A 19,968-nucleotide genomic window follows, 5' to 3' on the forward strand; every position below is an offset into this window, starting at 1 on the left:
GGCCCCCTCCTCCTGCAGTGCACTCTTTTTACTTTTCCATACTTCCCTTGAGCGTAGTGTTTTTCACTATTGTCTGGAGTCATTTACTACTTTTATGCATCACTCCTGTCTTAACTTCAATCCGAGTAAACGGTTTGCCTTCAATTTTTGGGGTAGGCAACACAGGCTCCCATGTGGTCGAATAGTGGTATCATCCTCTATCTAGGAGTTAGACAGTCTCTGAAAGCGTATTGTTGCAGACACAATAACATAAAAACAAAATGAAGAGAAAGCGGTGAAAAAGAGGAAGAAGAATAAGAATGAGAAACAGAGATAAAGATAAGGAGGAGGGAAAATAGAGGACGAAGAATCAGAGGAGAGAAAAAATAATAAGAAAAGTGATAAGAAATAGAGGAAAAGAGAAGCAAGAGTACAGAATAGAGAAAAGAAAAAAAGAAAAATCAAGAAGAAATAGAAAAGAGGGAGAAGAAAAGAGAATGAAAAAGTGACTAGCAGGGAAGAAGAAGAATTAGTATAAGTAGAAAAAGTAGAAGGAGTGGGGAGGAGAAAGAGGAGGAGGAAAAAGAGGAGAAGAAGTTAAGAGAAGAGATATATAGAGGAAGAAGAAGGAGAAAAAAAGGTATAAGAATATCAGGGAAAGAAGAGAATGATTTGAGAGAGAAGAGGGATAAGTAGATGAAGAAAATGAAAAAATGATAAAAATAACTTTTGAACGAATTGGGATGAAGACCTAAGATTTTTTACAATGCTCCTGCGTCAAATTAAAGTACTTTTTGGATCTTCCAAAATTTTCCTCCATTTTGATAGAAACTCAGGACCAATTTTTTTTCTTCTCCTTCTTTTTTTTCTTTTTTCTCTCTCTCTAACAGCGACCCCCACATTTTCACACAATGTTGGATAGATAATGGCAAAAAAAAAAGAAATTGCTGGAATGACTCACAGAGCGTGGCTGCGAAGCGGTAACTTTACTCACTGTCAGTTTGCCTTTAGTTTTTAGTTTAGGCTACCCGAGAACCCACGTGGTCGAATGGTAGTTCCTTTCTTACATGTAACGATTGCTCGAGGGCAGAACGCAGGAAAATTCACCAAACATCAAACCAGGACGTTGGCGCGGCGTGGAGCTGTAACTTCATTTTGTATTTTTTATTTTTTGGTGAGGTATTTCTCTGTTTATCACTCTAAAATCGTTCTATAGGAAACTTAATATTCGTAGATTGCTGTTTTGTGTATCGAGGTATTAATATGATAGAGAAAAAATTAACACATAGAAAAATAAATAAAAATGGTGAATTTAAATATATAATTAAAATTGATTCAGGTAAAATTAGTATTTATAGTGTAAACAGAGCTAGGCCCCTGATTTTCCCTTGCTTGGGCCTGCGGGCCTGGTTCTTCCGTGCAAGTACTAATTTTCGCCCGAAATGAGTTTCAGAGAGGCTCCAGTGTTTTTGTTTGTCACTTTATACGCCTTTATTTTTTCTTATTTTTTACCTGTGTTACCGGGTGGCGAGTTGGCGATAGCCACCTGGGCCAGCTTGTCCCTGATGTCATAATTTTGTTTTCTAGAACAGAGCACTATTATCAACTTTTCATATGGTATCGTAATCTCATCAATTTTTCCCCCACAAAGTCAATAAAGAAAAACGGGGAAAGTTACGATGGTATTTTTTTTACTTGCATATTTTTCAATTTTAACTGTATGATGAGTGGAATAATTCACTCGGCTAGCATCAGGTTGTGTCATACTAAATTCAGTGCACTCAACATTTTCCGCGGTGGTGCACGACATGGCGACAAAATTACAAGGGGTCTTTAGGTATCTCCACGTAGAATGGGTTGATTATTCGCAAAATCTGGTAACGTTCAAGCTCAACTGTGCGAGTAAGCGCGAGGCATACAGTGAGAGGGATGAAGACAGAAATACATTTATCTTCGTTGCTGTCAGGGTGGTTTATAAGATATTGTTGGAGATGACTTCGGAGAAGGCGGGCTAAGCGGGGGAGACAGGAGAACAGGGGGGATAGGGGTGCTATCTGCGAGCGGGAGATAAGGGCGTTATCAGGGGAGTGCGTCGCTATGGATACCATCAGCATCCCTCCCCATTTGAACTTCCCTTTTTCCTGTATTTACAAAAATACACCCCGTTAAAAATATGTATTTAAATATTTGCAATTTAAGACGCGAGCTCTGAGGTGGTTATAAATATTCCCGATACCAATCTCTCTGCCTCCGTCTCGCTGTGTCCCCGTGCCCTCTCAGCCCCCTCTTCCTCTACCACTGCCTCTCGGATAAATGTTTCTAATGTGCGACATACATAATATTCTTCCGCCAGTATTTTCTCTCTCGGTGTAAGCCGCGAGTGAGTAGGGTATTCCACCCCCGTGATACGCTACGTATAGTCTTGTTATCCTTTTTAAATTTGATTAAAAAGCTTATCGGATATAAACTTCTAAGTACCCGAAGAAACTTTATGAGAAATTTCCAAAAAATATACTTCCCATTAAGTTTGAGGGTTATTTCACACTGCATTTGCACCTAACTAGTTGGAAACTATAAAGTCATTTTGAAACTCCTGTGTTAGGACTCACAGACTTTCTGAACCATCATTACACGTACAGCTCATAATAGAGTTTATAATCGCGATTAAAAGTGCTTCTGTATTGGTTGAGACGACTTTGTTTTAATAAACTGTAGTATGATACTGGACCATCCAATTTCGTGGTCATTTCATCAACATTGAGGGGAAAAAATAGCGAGCTCTCATGAAAGTACCTTTTTCAAAATATCGCAGCTTTATAAGTTTACTAGATATTAAAAATGAAAGAAGAAAAAGTACCACGTCAGGATGTCAAGATCTAAAGAAAAAAAAAAAGAACTTTGACTTTGAGAAAGACTTTCGGAAGTCACCATAAATGGTCTAAAAAGAAACAATAGTATAGACAACACAATATGTCGGAAATGCATGCCCTATCGTTTTAGGAAATATCATAGAATTTGATAGGGTGATTGCTTATACGATATCATCAGGTACATCAATTATTTATCAGTTGTTAAAATATCCCTACCATAACTTTCCCTCCCCATAACATTGAACCGCTCAATTTTAATAGCTAGGCAAACATCTACCCACCTACTTATAAAAATTGCAAGCTTTTTTCAAGAGAGGGAGAGAGTATTCACTGCTTAGAGTGGTTTAAGTGATCGACTTTCCACCAAAAATTAACGAAAATTTCTGATACTTTAACCATACTTTTGTTTTTAAGTCTCATTCCGCGAATCAATCTTAAGGTCTTGTGGAAGTGACCTGTGATGAACTGGGGAAGAATATGACCATAAAAATTCAAGTAACAGTGTGGTTGAGTATCGTTGGAAAACGGTTGGCTAACAGCGCAGTTTTCTCCTGAAGATGTTGGCTAATTGTAAAGACTCGGCGGAAGGAAACGAGAGATATTATAGAGCTTGTAAAACGGATACATCAGATATCTCGGAGCAGGGCGCGAAAAGTGGTCTGGATAGAGGAAAAATGTATGAAGATGAGTTTTCAATAAGCAAGATAAGTTTAATGACATTGTTCGGGAGATGACTTAATGCTGGCTCGCCGCAGCGGTGCACTCCGCTCAACAAGTACTGATGAATATGTCTTGAGAGATCGCTCCGAGATAGAAACGACTCGGTTGCTTGCTCAAGATATAAACCGCATAATGTTATCTACCCCTGGAGGGGTAGGCAAAGGCGATCAATATCGCGAGATGAATGACGTCACATCCGCCATCTTGATTTCTCGCCCCCGCCCCCACCGCCACGCCGTGCTCCCCGTCAACATGTCTTACAAGTGGCTAATGTTTGCGAGATGCGATTTGTGTCTCGCGCTGAAGATGACAGGGTGGGGGCGCAAGAACGGGGGTTTCTCCACCATCTTGCACGCGCTTTCCCGGTTTTCACTCTTTCGGCCCTGCGGTCTTTCTCTCTCGTCTGCGCCTCTCTCCCGATGATCAAGATACCGGGGGCCCCACACGCTCAGATTAAACTTGAAAAGCCTCCCCCACTTTTCATCCGCAGCTTTTTCTGTCCTTCGAGATCTCTTTTTCTCTCTCTTCCTCCCTGTCGGTCAACGAGGGAGAAACTGTGGGGGGTAGGAGACAGTGTCACACTTGTGCTCTCTAGTAGCTCTGCGGAGCTGTGAGCTCATGTAAGCAGAGATTGTCAGACTTCTTTCAAAATGAAATTAAAATCTGTATTATTCCAGCGGAAAACATGTAAGTTTGATAGCAGTGTCTCCAGTTTCTTCCATAGGGTTTTTTTTTTCCTAGAGGGAGCAGGGAACCATCCCTGTACCGCAAAGAGGTTACACTATCAAGTCCTCTCAGCCAACCGAGCTAAATCTTTTTAATATTGATGACTTTCTTTATTTCCGTTCATGAACGCTCACTTGAGACATCTACCCGTCGCTATTGCTTAGCCTCCGGATGCTCTTCTGAATGGACTCAGCCCTTATTTACCACTAAATTTCTACCTCGTTCCTTCAGTTTTCCCCCTTTCTAATTATCTTTTGATCAGGAAAATATCCTGTCGAGTGTTTACCTAGTACGATGAATGTCTAAACGCTCGTCTTTGCATTCACCTCTCGCGGTTGGCATCTTTAAAAAATATTTACTTCTGAAATTATGCAATTCCTCGTTCGGACGTGTTTTAATGAGTTTTGATCTTGAGGCTAGGAAACACTGAGCCATATCACTCCGTAACGACTTGTGAGCTTATCAACATATTTTCACGCCTCCTCGCGTCTTAAATTTTTCCTTAGGAGATTGAGTGAACTCTAAAATATGGATGTGCTTTGCGCTGGTTTAGGCCGCAGAGATTTTGCGTCTCTTGGACTTTAAAGAGGAAACGGCAGTCCAGCAGCCCTTGTCAAATTGAGCATGGAAGAATTTCAATAAACTGGAACAATCTTCATTGTGACATGGAAATTGTCATACATGTGTTCTTCTCGGTATCAGGGCCCAGCCCCGGACATTGTGAGGATAAGTGTCCATTTTTAAGTCAGGTGCAGGGCCGGATTAAGGGGGTAGCCACATGGGCCGCGGCCCATGGCGGCAAATCTAAGGGGCAGCAAAAATCTGCAATTTTTTAAAGTATAAGTATAAAAAAAAAATCGGATTTATAAAAACAAAATTACAAAAGAGAAAAGGCGACAAAATCTGTCATTTCCTGAGAGTACAGTAATTTCTAATTTTGTCGTCTCTTAGTGATACAAGAGACAGCACCCTCAATAAGTCGAGTTAAGAGAGAAATCAAACACGCAATTTGGCCTGGAACGGCGCGACTTAGAGAGAAATGATGACGAGGACTCGAGATGAAAAGGAGAAGCCCTCGGCGCTGCGATTGGCATGTAACACATATTAGCGCCTACAAGACTGCACGAATACTTCACGCATTGCATCAAACACAGTGCGGTCATTGCGGTCAGCGTGAAACGCACAGCGCCTACAAGAATGCATGAATACTTCACGCATTGCGCCAAACACAGTGCGGTCAGCGTGAAACGCATAGCGCCTACAAGACTGCGTAAATACTTCACGCATTGCGTCAAACACAGTGCGTTCAGCAGCGGTCGTCGGCGTGAAACTCATAGCGCCTACAAAACTATCGGAATACTTTACGCGTTGCGCCAAACACGGTGCTGTCTGCGCGGCGCGGCGGCGGAAGTTAAAATCATTGAACCACATTTATGTTTGTTCTTTAATAATTTTTTCGTTAATTTCTTATGAATAGAAGGTCTTGTTCACACAGAGATAGGTTTACGGAACTTAACTTTCGCGCAAAGTTCCCTGAACTTTTGCTAGTAGTGTTGACAGGGCTTTCCCAAAAAATGTGTTTAACACGAATAACTGCATCTTATGCACCCCTCCCCCGATGGCACGTTCATTTGATGGTTTTTATCGAGTTTTAAAGCGAATGAGGAGGGGGCGGCAACATATAGGCGGCCCATGGGCGACAAGTAGGTGAATCCGGCCCTGTTCAGGTGCATTCATATAAAGTACCTAATACAGTGGAAAGCAAAGAGAATGTAAAAGCAGCCCGAAACTGAAACGACAATCGAAAACACAGGAAAATGCGGAAACAAGGCTAAAATACAAAATACAAAGGCAGGACGTTTCGACGCCTTACGGCACCATTATCAACTGCTAAAATAGAATTAAAAATAAAAAAGAAATTAAAATAAAAACCAGCAAACGGCTTTACATGGTGGAATTGGTACTGTGCATATATAGTGCACATATATATAGTGACTGCAGTCTCATTTCAATACCAATTCCACCATGTAAAGCCGTTTGCTGGTTTTTATTTCAATTTCTTTTTTATTTTTAATTCTATTTTAGCAGTTGATAATGGTGCCGTAAGGTACCGAAACGTCCCGCCTTTGTATTTCGTATTTTAGACTTGTCTCCGCATTTTCTTGTGTTTTCGATTGTACCTAATATATGTTCAGTGGGTTCTTAGGTGAAAATTTAACCTCTTCCTTGTTGTTACTACCATGTTACCTTATTTTATCACTCATGTACAAAATCAGCAGAGGGTATAAAGTTAGAGAAAAATGAGAGACCTCGCAGCTGTACAAATCGAGCAGAAAAGGATCAATGATATTGTTTCGCGAATATGACTTTTTTTTTTTTTTTTTTTTTTTTTTTTTTTTTTTTTTTGGTGATGGTGGAGGCAAACCGTCGTGGCAAGGGGTCAACGCTCAATGAGCCGGCAAAAGTAAATCGAGGTATAATTTTCGACCAAAAATGAGTTTAAATACGAGATTAAGTGAAGGTCGCGCGACCGACCCCGGGCAGGAATCGACGGGCGTCGTTAATAGGGGTATTTGCTCCCCCTCGAAGTCAAGTGACTTCGGATTAACATATTAGCCACTGCGCCCGCCACGTGACGAAGTTTGTGCCATGTCAAGATAGCTTTAATCACAATCGCTCCAGACCCACCCCTGCCGCCCTCCAGCGCCGCCGCCCCGTCCCATCCCTCCGTTGTCTTTCGCGCCCTTCGCCGAAATCGTCGGATCAGACGCTGCCCTCCTATCGGAGAACCTGGTTTTATAAATAGTCAGTTCCCGCTTATCGTATCGCCTCGGATAATTTCAGGCCGGTAGTTAATGTGTGTATCAATGTGATTTTGTCACCCCCGTCTTCCTTCCGCCCTCACCCCCTCCCCTGACCACCCTCGCCCCCTCCCCTTGCCGCACCCCTCCCCACCCATTGGAACCGGCTACCGCCTATCAATCGCCACCCCCGAGTCTTTAAATCTTTTACGTTCATGACGCCTGTATGATTATTTTGATCTCTGGACCCTGATGTATTTTTTTCTCTTTTTTCACTCAACGTTGGACACCCTCTTGGGGCTTTTTTGCTGTTGCGTCCAGGCAGTTTTATTATATCGATGTTAAATTGCAGAATCGCAAATCTCGATTTTTGGTTTTTTGTTTTTTTTTAAAAAAAATTGTGGAATAGTTTATTATTATGCGATCATTGAAAGTTTTCGAGAGCACTGCATCAATTTTTCACTTTATAGGGTAATATTTCTCTTTATTTTTAAATGCATGAATCAGATATTAAATCATTCGCTGAGTGACGTATTAAGAGAACAATCAGAGTGACAGTATAACATTTCCTAAAAAAGGGATCAGAAAAAGTATTGGATTTTATTATTGTAAATTATACATTTCACCATAAAATTAGTGAAATTAACTTCGCGTCACTTTTTCATCACAAGTAAAATTGTTTTCATATTACATTTTAATGACAAGGAGAAAATAAATAAATAAAAAGAAACTTATAGACTCATACAAATATATATTTATCTGTTCATGATATTATAACGAATACAGAAATAAAAAGAATGTATACTTACACACACTTTATAAATACAAAAGAGAGCTTGAATTACAAAATATATAACATAACTAATATGATACGTACACGTAATTGAGCTTTGTGTCAGATGAAGTTCCGTAATTGCAGATATTCAATCTTTCCACGCGTATAGCACATCATTTCTGGACCATTTACAAATAGAGATATCTTTGTCCTCGAGTATGAGGAGAAGATAATAGAAAAAATTCTTTATTTTCCCTGTTTGCCCCATAATATTTTTAAATTTTACTTGATGAAAACAAACTTGTGTGGGACTCATTTCAGAATAAAAATTGATTTTACAAAAAAAAATTAGTAAAGTTTTTGAAGGAAATTTCCGATTATTTTTGCCTGCTGAACCAATTCATTTTTCTGTTTGGTCGATACGTTTTCATTTTTAAATACATTTATTTTTTTAACTGTTTGGTTAAACCTTAGACAAAATTACTACCCCTACTTAAAAAAAGGAAGGGAAACAAAATTTAAGGAGGATGAGATTCGGGTTTCGATTTATCCAGTATTCCTTTATTTTCCAATCATAAATTTGAACGCCTAATAATATTGATTTTCCAAACGGGAGTGCTGATAAGACTGTTTCTTCTTTACACCTATTTTAAGCGCACTATTTTTGATCTTTGAACTTACGCGAATCACATCAAATGGCCGATGTACCTTGGAAAAACAAAACTGTCGTATACTTCAGAAGTACTTAATAACAGTTTCTGGAAAATTATCAACACATACACTATGTTTCGATATACTTTTCTTACTATCCAGCAATCAGAGGACAAAACCCATGTCTCTGGAAATATTACACATCTTCTAACAGTGCAAGCAGTTCATGAATTCAGTGGCGATTCTGGAGATTTGTCAATCCTTGGGTTCTGCTCGTTTAAATGTGTTAAAAACTATCGATTCTAGATGAAGCAAATTGTCTCATTAGGAATCGATCATTTGTGATTTTCAAAGGAAGAAACACAGTTTAACCAATCTGCGATAATCGCATTTAGACAAATTAAGATCAAGAGGACACATCGTAATATACTGCTCGATAAAATTCGATAAAATCAAGATGTCACCGTAAGATGGAAGCTTAAGAAAAGCAAGAAAAAGAATCAAATTACATATGTACAGTTAAAATAGCATTAAATCGCATAGTTTACGTTTTCCAAAGAAATAAAAGTAGAATCTTGATACGGAACATTAGAGTTTTAGATCCCACGGAGCGATTAAATTGATTCAATCGGTGGCTCGTACAGAATCAGTCAAATTTCGAATGGACTTCAATATTTAAAGCTTCAACGTTCCATACTAATTACTGTAATAGCAAATTTACCTTTCGGTCATCTTTCAAAAAGAAAAAAAAAAGAAAAGGAAAAAGCGTGAAGTGTAATTAATGAACAGCAGCGAGTATTATTTTCGAGAGATTTATGGAAAGCTTTGATTTTGATCGATTTTTTCCACTTAAAACTAAACTAATCAAAATAAATTAGAATTACAAATAAATTAGAAACGTTAGGAATCATGGAAATGAAAATGATAATGATATAGAAGTTCAGAATGTTCAAGGAAAAATCAGGATGAGAAAATGGATACAAGGCCCACACAGTCCGCAATGGGCCCATGCAAGTCCGATTAATGAAGCATTTTAAAATAAATTTGAAATGTAATAAAATGTAAGAGTAAGAAACTTTTACGTAAGTTATTGCTTAACTAAATGCACTGATATTTCTATCGATGAGTATGAATGTTAAAATGAAAATCATTCATTCGTGACGTGATAATGAGGATGAGAAGATGGTATGATGATGACGCTCGAGAAGATATGTATTTAAGATAATGCATTTAGTGGCGAGGCGTGAATGATCGATTATCGATATTTCCCCATTGGAAGCAATGATAAAGAATCGATTATTAAGGTGTTCGTTGCGAACACCCTGTTCATCGATCCTTTTCCATAAGTTTAAGAAGCAGATCAATCGATACACCGCAAAGCACGCCACGCCACTGATATGTATGAACGTGATCAGTATATAATGCGTAATACTTTTATTTGGAAGTTTACAACCAATGTAACTTATCCAAATTGCGATTATGAATTTGTCACTATGTCTTTTGAGATCCTTCGTCATATTTCAGGACGATAGGCCCAGAGTTTTACGGGTGCTTGAAAATGTGGCGGGCGCCTTTATCTGCTTTGAACTGACGATGTATCAAATGTAATGGATGAGTATGAGAGAGGGAAGAAAACTGATGAATGACTAAATTTTTCGTGTCATTCAGAATTGAAAAAAAAAAAAAATTAGATGAGGTGATTTTCATGAATGAAATGATTCACAGTCATAATCATGAGGCGAGATGAAGAAGAAGATGATGATGTCAATACCTAATATTGCACATTGAGGCCTTGTTTAAAAAAAGAAAATAAATAACCTATTTCTACATTTAAAGAAGAGTATAAATGCAATGAATATGTACAAACCAATGGGTAAAATTGTACTCTTTATAAATAAATATTGAAATAAATATAAATTGAATAGAATAGTTTGTACACTTAAGAAAAATCAACAAGTCTATGGATTGAGGAAAAAGGAGGATCGGGGATTGACTGCGCTAACTCTAACTCTGGATCTAGAAAAGATGAGGGATAGAGGCGAATTAAGAAAATTGATAGAGGACGAATCAAGTTATTGCCTATCGTTTTATCGAACAGTATAGTCCGAACGATTCCAGATGTTTTCTTACTTTTTTTTCATATGACTCAAATGGCCTTAGATGCTAAAGCACCGCTTTAAAATAAAATTATTTTACTACTACTACTACCTTACTTTGTAGCGCTCACTGCAGTAATAAATAACGACATGAGAAACATGTATGCGTTATAAGCTTTTCTATCATGATCTTTAAATTTTTCATTTTATTTTTTAGCTTTCTGTGGAATTTCTGTTCCTGTTGATTATTTATTGTTAGTCTACACAGATGTCTTGAATGTAGCGGTACCCTTCAAGTAAGCACCCTTGGAAGAGTAATATTAGACCCCCTTGTAAGAAAAACAAAAATCTTTTATCATTTAAAATGAATGCGTCGGTTTTTATATCGATGTAAGGAATAGCGTTTATTCAAACTTGCAAATTTTTTATCAATTCAATTTTATAAATTTTGATCGTAGAGGGTTTAATGCTCATTGCAATATGGCACATAAAAGTATTTTTGCGCAAATGATTCAATCCATCTAACATTAGGAATACATTATTAAGTATTTACAATGCACGCGTGAAGGACATAATTCGTTTGAGAGATCTATGGTGATTCGATCTACGGTTACTTCAATCAATCAATCCATCAATTGGTGGAGATAAAAATACAAAATGGGAATTAAAGTTACCATGTGAAAAATGTATGATTGATAAAAAATACTTTGATTGTGAAAGGAGTTGGTAAAGTTTACATCCAAAATTGCGTATTATGCAAGGCTAAAACTTCAAAACTGTCACTCTTGGTTTGATCTTGATGTTACTTAGCGCCTTTTTTTTAAAATCCGAAATTTGGTTCATGTAACAACCCCATTATAGAATAAAATCACCGTTTCAAATCAGAATGAAACTTGAGAATTAACGCTTTAAATTTTAAAAATAATATCTCATCCTCCTTAAAGTTCTTCCATTAAAAGCATCGTTTATATTTTTCCGAAATAATCTAGTTCAAAATATTAAATAAAAAATGATAGGAGATAAATTTGAATGCATGCGTTCCACTAAAATAAATGATTAGAATGATTTAAGGTGTTACTAGTTTTTGAGTTTTTCTCGTGATGATTAAAGTTCATTTTTCACCTGAATCGTAGATTGCAATTTTACGGATACTTCATCTTACAGCAAATATCTGCGTTTATCTTCTGTTTTTGGCGCACCTACACTCGTTGCAGTATCTTCCGTTAAATATTAACTCAACTTCATACATAACAGATATAATCGCAACATTGTGTCAGTATTAGGTTCGATTTTACTTTTCACACATGTTCAAGAGAGTTTCAGTCAGGTTAGAACGAATTAATGAACAACCAATTCAGAAATGCTCGTATTGAGACGATTCTGGTTCCATTAATACTGCACGCCTTTACTAAACAGAACCATCCAAACGCAATAATTTAACCGGTATCATTAGAATTAAAACTAATATTTACAAGAATGCGATGATTTGAAAGAATTCAACGAAAAAAGCTTCGCTGCCCGGTTGTGAGGCAAGAATCAGAAACAAACAATCAGCACTAGAGCCGACAAAAATTCTGATCAGCAATTGGTGGTTGACAGTGATCGCTTTGAAAATTTCAACGAGTGAAAATTTGTCACGGATATTGGAACGTATCACAGTATTTTTGCAGTGTTCTAACGTTATGGAACCGCACTGCCGAACAGTGTATCGTGCCGGGTAAGAAAACACCACTTGAGTCAATTAAATAGACTTAAAAATGCTGGAAATGTGGCCAACGTGCCTAGTTATGGCGTAAAAGTGAGATCATATAAATTTAAGAGCGGGAATTCTTACACTAATTTCCAATTAGGAAAATGGTGCCGCGTGCAGTTTTTCCGTGCAGAATTACGTATCAATCAACGAGAGGGTATGAACCCCTCAGAGAAATTTTGATCACTCATCAAACTTGCATCTAGGTAAAAAATAACACACATTGTTTTGATTAAATAATTTGTGTTTCAGCTGCACGTTTTATCAAGTGTCCCCGCTTAAGATAGAATTCACTAGCAGCCAGGTTTCCGCAATATTGTTTTAAATACAGGTCACCGATTCCAAATAGTATTGAAATTTTTTTTTAACTATCGAAGACCATCAGAAATAAATCTGCATGAATTTGTAGCGAGTGCACCTTCTCAGAATCATGATAAGACAGATAAACCGGATTCCTTCGAAAGATAATAAACATAGCAGATTTTTGCAAAAACACGATAGTGTGGTTAAAATTTGAGTCAACATCTCACAAAATTTGTTGTAAAAGTTGCGTCAAATTAACGCATGGAGAAGAAACGGCGAGCTATTGACAATCTGCTGTCAGTCTTGTTGAAAAATCACATTCTCTGAGCAAATGTACGAACAGTATATGACTGCACAGCTCGCTCCGGGGAAAATCGTGACTTTTGCAAAGGGCGTGACCTTGAAATTTTAACCATCTGATGATCAGCACGAAAGCTAACTGATTGGCAAAATTTAAGTTGGTATTATTTGGTATTTCTTGCTCCTTTTTAATATAAGATTTTTTCGATAACAGTTCAAGGTCACGTGACAAGCTCGTCCAAAACAGGCTATATCAGACTAAGAAAGGGCTCTGTGACGGACCCGCCGTATGACATTCAGTCTTAAACAGTTACAAGTCCTAAAAACAAAACATTACTATACACATGGATACACATGAGTTACGAGCATTAGTGAATTTTTAAGTTGTAAGTTTACGTACTTAAATTTTACTCACTTAAGAAGAATAATAGCTTAATAACTACTTCAAGTATCAGTTTCGCTTGTTTTAAGCAGGTACATTTTCGTTGTTCGCGTGTCGCGTGGGGGAGACGCGCGCGCGACGCCCAGGGATCATACGAGCATGGCTCGATGCTCGATCCGAAGGGATCCAAAAGGAAACCGCCGATCGCGAAATCGGGTCGGTCAGTTGAGTATTCGGACCATATTTCCGTTCCTCCGGCTTCCCTAGTCTACTTTGTTATGATTCAGCTCTCGGTTATTGTTATGGTTCAACTCCATCTTACCGTTCATCTCATATTTACCGTTCATCTCATATTTACCATTCATCTCGTATTTACCGTTCATCCCGTTCATAACAGGCTTCCCGTTCATCGTCAATCTACCGTTCATCTCGTGATTGCCGTTCAAGTAGTTGTTGTTATTCCCGTTTAACTCAGGCTTCCCGTTCATGAGTGATTTACCGTTCATCAAGAGTTTGCCGTTCATTTCGTGTTTTCCGTTCAGCAGAGGTTTGCCGTTCATCTCGTGTTTCCCGTTGAGCATAGGTTTGCCGTTCATTTCGTGCTTGCCGTTCGCTTCGACCTTGCCGTTCATTTCGATTTTGCCGTTGGCTTGTGGGCGCTGGTTCCTCTTGTAGGCTTGTTGGTAGAAGTCGAAGAAGAGCGCGAAGAAGATGGTCGAGTGGACCAAGAGGAGAGCTGCCACCAGTTTTGGGTAGCTGCAGTCGAAGACCAGGACTTGGAGCGAATGGAAGAAAACCAGGGTGAATTGAGCCTGAATGAGTAAACAAACGAATATAAATAGTTCAGAAATTGACCCATTCTTCATAATACTTATCAAGCAGCCAGAAGCACTAATATCCAAGTAGCACAGATTGCAATAAGGGGCGATTACATTGTAAAAATATTGCAATTCCACTAAGTGTTGTGTATGTTGCTTACCTCTTATTTGAAGGGGCCCCATTTATTGAAACTTATTGCTATACAATTGAAATAAGTTGCAATTTTTCATTGCATTGCATATTGCCTATCTTTCTGACACATGGAGCTCATTTTGTCGATTGTTTAAAATCGGAATAAATCTACCAAATGATGTAAAAATATTGCAATTTGATGGTAAAAAAATTACAATTTTATCGAAATCAAATTGCAATTTAAGTTCAATAATTTCGTTGCAGTGTGCTACTTGGGTAACATTCGGTTAAGAAGAGAAATGAACATCGTGGCTTTGCGTTTTTGAGTGAGCCTCACATCTTTTTTTATGGCTATTACTCACCTCTAAAGCTTATGTAATTGATAAATGCAATTTGTATTAAACATCGAAATTAGCTCTATGTTCCATTCCTTTCCCAGCTTTGCAGGCAGTAAAAGCCGGTCTCAAAATTCATGGACAATATTGTCCCCTTATCTCCCTTCTCGGGAAGAAAAAGAAAAGCGTTCTAATGTGGAAAGAATACGCTTTTTATTGTGAGTCTGTAAGAAAAACAACGAAATGTAGAAAACATCAACTGCAGGCTGATTATTGAGATTCATAGACAAGGCGAAAGACAAAGAGAAAATGGAGCGTTCCTATTGGTGGAAGCGGGGTGGTTGCAATGGACAAATAATGTGATGGAATAAGTAGCGGCTCCCTACGAGATAGTTGGTCCATAATTTTCCGCCAAGTCTATAACAACCGCCCGTGCCAACCAATTAGGATCGATCCATTTTCCTCTTTTATTTCTATCGCTTTGTCCATCAACTTCACTGATCAGCTCGCAAGACGGATTCAACCAGAATCAGTCTATCTAAAGAAGACGTTGCCTAGTGCATTTTATATTTCATGAAAATGAATCTTTTGCCTATGTCTAATTGCAGTTGTCTAACAAAATCCAGCATTTTCTTTTTACTATAGGCGCTGGATATAACTTTTCCCCCCTTTTTCTCATGAAATAAAAGAAGATTTCCATTATTGTGTTTATGTTAATCCAATAAAACCTACTAGCTGAATCGTGGTCAAGTGCTTTTTCCACCATAGATACTTCTGATACTCAGGCCCCATCGCAGACATCATGTAGTAGAAGTACATAATCACGTGAACTATGTTGTTGATGAGGTTCGAGAACGTGCCATGTCCACCTAAATAATTAGAAAAATTATATTCAATTAATGACAAGCCATGTAATGAAACCTACCAGCTGAAGTGTAGTCAAGTGTTTTTTCCACCACAGATACTTTTGATATTGCGGGCCCATCGCAGACATCATGTAATAAAAGTACATAATGACGTGGACTATATTGTTAATGAGGTTCGAAAATGTGCCATGCCCGCCTAAAGAATGAAAGAAAAAAAACATCCTTAACATGAATTTTTAAAGAAAGAAAGAAAACTGATCTCATGATTATTATAGACATAAATTGACGAAAAATAAACTTCCATGATTGTTGCATTGCAGGTGCTACAAGTCGTAAAGAGAGGGGTAAGAATCCAAATTATGGCTGAAATTCTATTTTTTTTTGTTTTTTTTTTTCGGCGTTTCAACATATTTAAAATGTAGGGAAGTATAATGCCTTACAAAAAGTAATCGTATGAGGTTCTGTACTTGATACATCGTGTGCAAAATTTCAAATCACTCACAAATTATTGGATTGATTTTTCCAGGTATTTTAGTTTAAACATTGAAATTGACAAAAAAAATTAACGGTTTGACAAATCTAGCAAATTGGTAAGCCAAGATTATGAATTTCTTTACTGCAAATATTTAAGCAAAGATGTAAATATTAAACCTGTTATACATCAATTTTTTTGATTTTTGATTTGTTTTGTACAAAAATTTGATAACATTTCACTTTTGAGAGGTATAGAGTTGAAAAGCACATTTTATAGGACTTTGAGCCAAAAGCAGATAAATGCGTCGGGTCTTTTTGGAATCGTAAAGATCAGACCATTGTAGACAATGAAGATAGACTGTATTGAAGCGATTTCCAAGCATCTCTTTCAGTAATTTTATTCCTTATTCATTTACACATGGGTTTTTTTCTTCTTATATACTTTCTTTCTGGATGAAATCAAAAGTCGTCGAATGTTAGCTGTATTTTAATCATTTTTTCCCGCAAATCCATTAGTTCAGGTAGTTAGGATGCCCTGATGCGGTTTTATTTCTTCTTCTTCTTCTGTTATAATAATAAATTGAGCCGACACGCTTACTTCCAGTTTGGTTGCGGAGAATTTTTGAGGGAAAGTGTTCTCCTGTTCCTTGGGTTTCTTAATGAAGCTAGTTTTCCTTACTAGATTCATGTAAATTGATGATAACTTAAACAGATGACAAAGAAAAAGCAGGCAACACAAATACAGAAATCGAAACACGTTACTTGACGCCAGGTTTGCCCGCGTTTGCTTCCAACGTTCAGACTCCATTCAATGCTGGGTCATAATTTTCGACTGTTTTTTTTCCACACGTCATCAAATCTTGGTAAAAATTTTTATTTTATAAATGCAATTAGTTGTGAACACATGAATATCTCTTTCCAGATCAACAATATCAAGCAGGTCCCATTATTAAATCTAGTTAATTTCAATCAACAAATGCATGCACTCGTCGCTCATGTCTCTCTTTGAGTCTCACATTCATCAAAGGGGAGAAGGGGTCAAACAATTAAGGTCAAGAACCCTATTGGGTCTTAGATTTGACAGAAATCAAAATAAAATTATGCTTGGGACCATTGCGAGCGATGATCATGCTATTACTGATAGCTGTGTACAAAGAATTTGGCGAAACGGTATAGGTGCAAGTTAAGAAATAGTGTGTCCGTGTGTCATTAATGATGTTAAAACCCCACATTCTCCTATTTAAATCTATATTCTCTTTAGGAAATCTTGAAACAAAATTAATAGAGCAACTTAGAAGTCCAGTGACTTGCTACGCCCCTCCCTATCCCCACCCCTCCACAAGAAATATTAATGCAGAAGCTCATTTCACCATTCAGTGTTGCCATATATGATTGTGTGAACCATTCCTTATTGAGGATTGCACTAAATGGTATGATTAATGATTTGAGTAAGAAAAAAATGAAGTAACACCAATGCATTCACGAACATTAAAGTACAAAGGATATTAAGTACCTGCAAGGAACTTGACGCAAATCCAGGTTTCAATAGGTGTCAAAGAGTGGTGGTAGAGATGTAACAAACTGATCTGGTTGTCTTTTTTCCTCAAGACAAAGAACATCTGAAATTAAAATCAAAATGTTATTATTACATCGATTGAAACATGATACAATTCTAAATAACAGATTATAGATAACACGTTATACAAATATTAAAATTTTATTCACACAGTATACATTCACTTACATGACGGAAGAAACACCATTGTTTCTAGAAAGACTTATTAGCAGAGGGAGCTCATCCATTAATTGCATTATCCTAATTGAAAGATCTTACATGTTTTGATAAACAAAGAAAAAGAGCTATAATGACAATTTATTTTTTCCCTATAATAATTGTAGGATTCAAAATCCCTACTTTCTGAACTTAAAAGTGAATCCAAATCCAAGATTTTGAATTATGACCTAAATTATATTATCGGCTGCATGAAATGCATGCTTATGACCTCCGATTCCTGGATTTCAATGGTTGGGACTGGAAATTTAGTCTCAATATAGTTTAATGTATGCGTGACTGTGTTACACAATAATATTTTCTGCCCAAAAATAACTTACCGTATCTACAAACTCTGTAAGTTTTGAAATATAATACCACCAACACAGGTTTGCCATCTGGAAAACAAACAAATTATTTTTAGTGAAAGTTGTGATAAACTTACCGTGTCTACAAACTCAGTTAGTTTTGAAATATAGTACCACCAACAAAGATTAGCCATCTGGAAAAAGGAAACATTTGTTGATAGTTTTCTGGTATGGAATGTCTTGGTGGTATTGTAATTATATGCACAGTTATAAGAGAGGAAGAATTCTGAATCATTTCGTATAGTTAGCAGGCAGGTTGTGATTTTTAAGAGAATACTCAGCGTACTTCACCAACAAGCAACTATTACAGCTCCGAAGTAGGTCAAATGGTATCACCCAAAATTGAAGGAGAACCGCGTTGTTAACCAGTTGCGATCGTTCAGACCATATCCGCACTCTTGTTGCAAGTAGGTGATTAAGGATTAAGAATTGTTCTTGAGCTATGAAAACAATCAATCACGCAAACGGTATATCTGAAGTAGAGATTTTGCAAACATGTCCGTTGTTATCAAATGAAAATTTAATAATTATTAATGTGAAAAACTCATTATTTCCATTCTATGCGGTCGGAATAATTTGTATTTTGTCAATGGCATTCATATAGTTTATTAAGAAATTAAAATTTTCATTATGTAAGCAACTCGGTAATGCGTATTTGATGAAAATCATGCTCCGACTTCTGAAGAATACTGAATATTGTTTTTCATTTTAGTTTCCGAATGGGAACGATATGGTGGCGCGATCCTTCGGAGAGATGCTTAAGCTGTGCAGGGGATAAAACTCACCGAGGGTTGCAGCAGCACCCTTCACGGCTGTCCCCACGTAGTCGCTCTATCGTAAGGACGTATCTCGATTTCCAAGAGAGCCCCAGGAAGCATGGATTTATATGTAAAACAGGACTCTCGTGGAAATTGAGATAAGTCCTCATGCCAGCGGAGCGACGAAGTGTGAAGCTTGATTGAAGGAGGGACAAGCACGTGATGACGCAGAGTTGTAACACTGTCTTCGATTTTTGTATCCTTTCACATTATTTTTATCTCACTGTCCATCTACCAAATAAATCGATAAGTTGCCTTGCCTTGTGTTCATAATTACCTTGCTTAAAAATAACTAATTGGTTTATCCTTAGTAAATATTTCAAAGCGTTTACAGTCAAAAGAGAAAATTCGTTGATCAGTATTGAACTGCATTTTGCAATTTGGAGCTCATGTCGGGAGCAGAATTTGTGCTATTAGTAACTTTATGCAAGAAGGTACTTTTATGGATGGGCCAAAAATAGTAGTTCCTTATTGCAAAGTGCACTCCAATTATTTAAAAAAAAAAAATCATTAGGCAAACGGCACCTGTACTTTAAGTCGCCTAATTTTCTCTCATTTTTCATTCTGAAAATAATTACGTAAACGAGGTAAGATATCACCGAAGCATATTTTATCTGTATACTATACTTGAAATTTTTTTAAATATTTAAATAAGGGAAAACTTTCCCGAATAAAGACACACTTACCCTCATTGCTGTCGGATTGTGGGAATAATCTACCGGTTGGCACTTGTAACTATAGTCTAACAACCATCCACTCATCAGGTGCTGAAGCAGAGAGAAAAGAACATCATTAGAACTTAAAAATGAAAGGAATACAAATTAGTCAATCTCTATGCTACTTAGTTTGTGTCAAGAGGACATAAAGTAAGTGTAAGGGTACGTAAGTCATGCAATTCATGTAACGATCTCACTGAAAATCAAAGAAATTTGTTAGGAGTGTCACAAAATGGTCATTAGGTTCAGACGAACATTGCTTAATCTAAAGGTAAATGGTTGGCGTCGAAAACTGCCCACCCCCTTCGCGACGGCT

General features: G+C 37.3%; 1 protein-coding gene across 4 annotated transcripts in view; it reads right to left on the reverse strand.

Annotated features, from left to right (window-relative positions):
- Positions 1–7,827: 7,827 nt before the first annotated feature.
- LOC109033208 (very long chain fatty acid elongase 7) overlaps positions 7,828–19,968 on the reverse strand; it is a 66,825-nt gene continuing 54,684 nt past the window's right edge. Inside the window, exons 4-8 of one of the 4 annotated variants that reach the window (XM_019045726.2) lie at positions 19,623–19,703; positions 18,092–18,148; positions 17,493–17,598; positions 15,565–15,701; positions 7,828–14,165 (exon numbers count right to left, since the gene is read on the reverse strand). In XM_019045726.2, the coding sequence (XP_018901271.2) occupies positions 13,617–14,165; positions 15,565–15,701; positions 17,493–17,598; positions 18,092–18,148; positions 19,623–19,703 (930 nt within the window). In that variant the 3' untranslated portion in view covers positions 7,828–13,616. Of the gene's footprint in view, positions 14,166–15,371; positions 15,509–15,564; positions 15,702–17,492; positions 17,599–18,091; positions 18,149–18,195; positions 18,253–19,622; positions 19,704–19,968 lie in introns of all 4 variants that reach the window. The other 3 variants (XM_019045725.2, XM_019045724.2, XM_019045723.2) reach the window with 3 other exon arrangements.

The sequence above is a fragment of the Bemisia tabaci genome, chromosome 1 (genome assembly GCF_918797505.1).
Source record: "Bemisia tabaci chromosome 1, PGI_BMITA_v3".
Lineage (NCBI taxonomy): Eukaryota > Metazoa > Arthropoda > Insecta > Hemiptera > Aleyrodidae > Bemisia > Bemisia tabaci.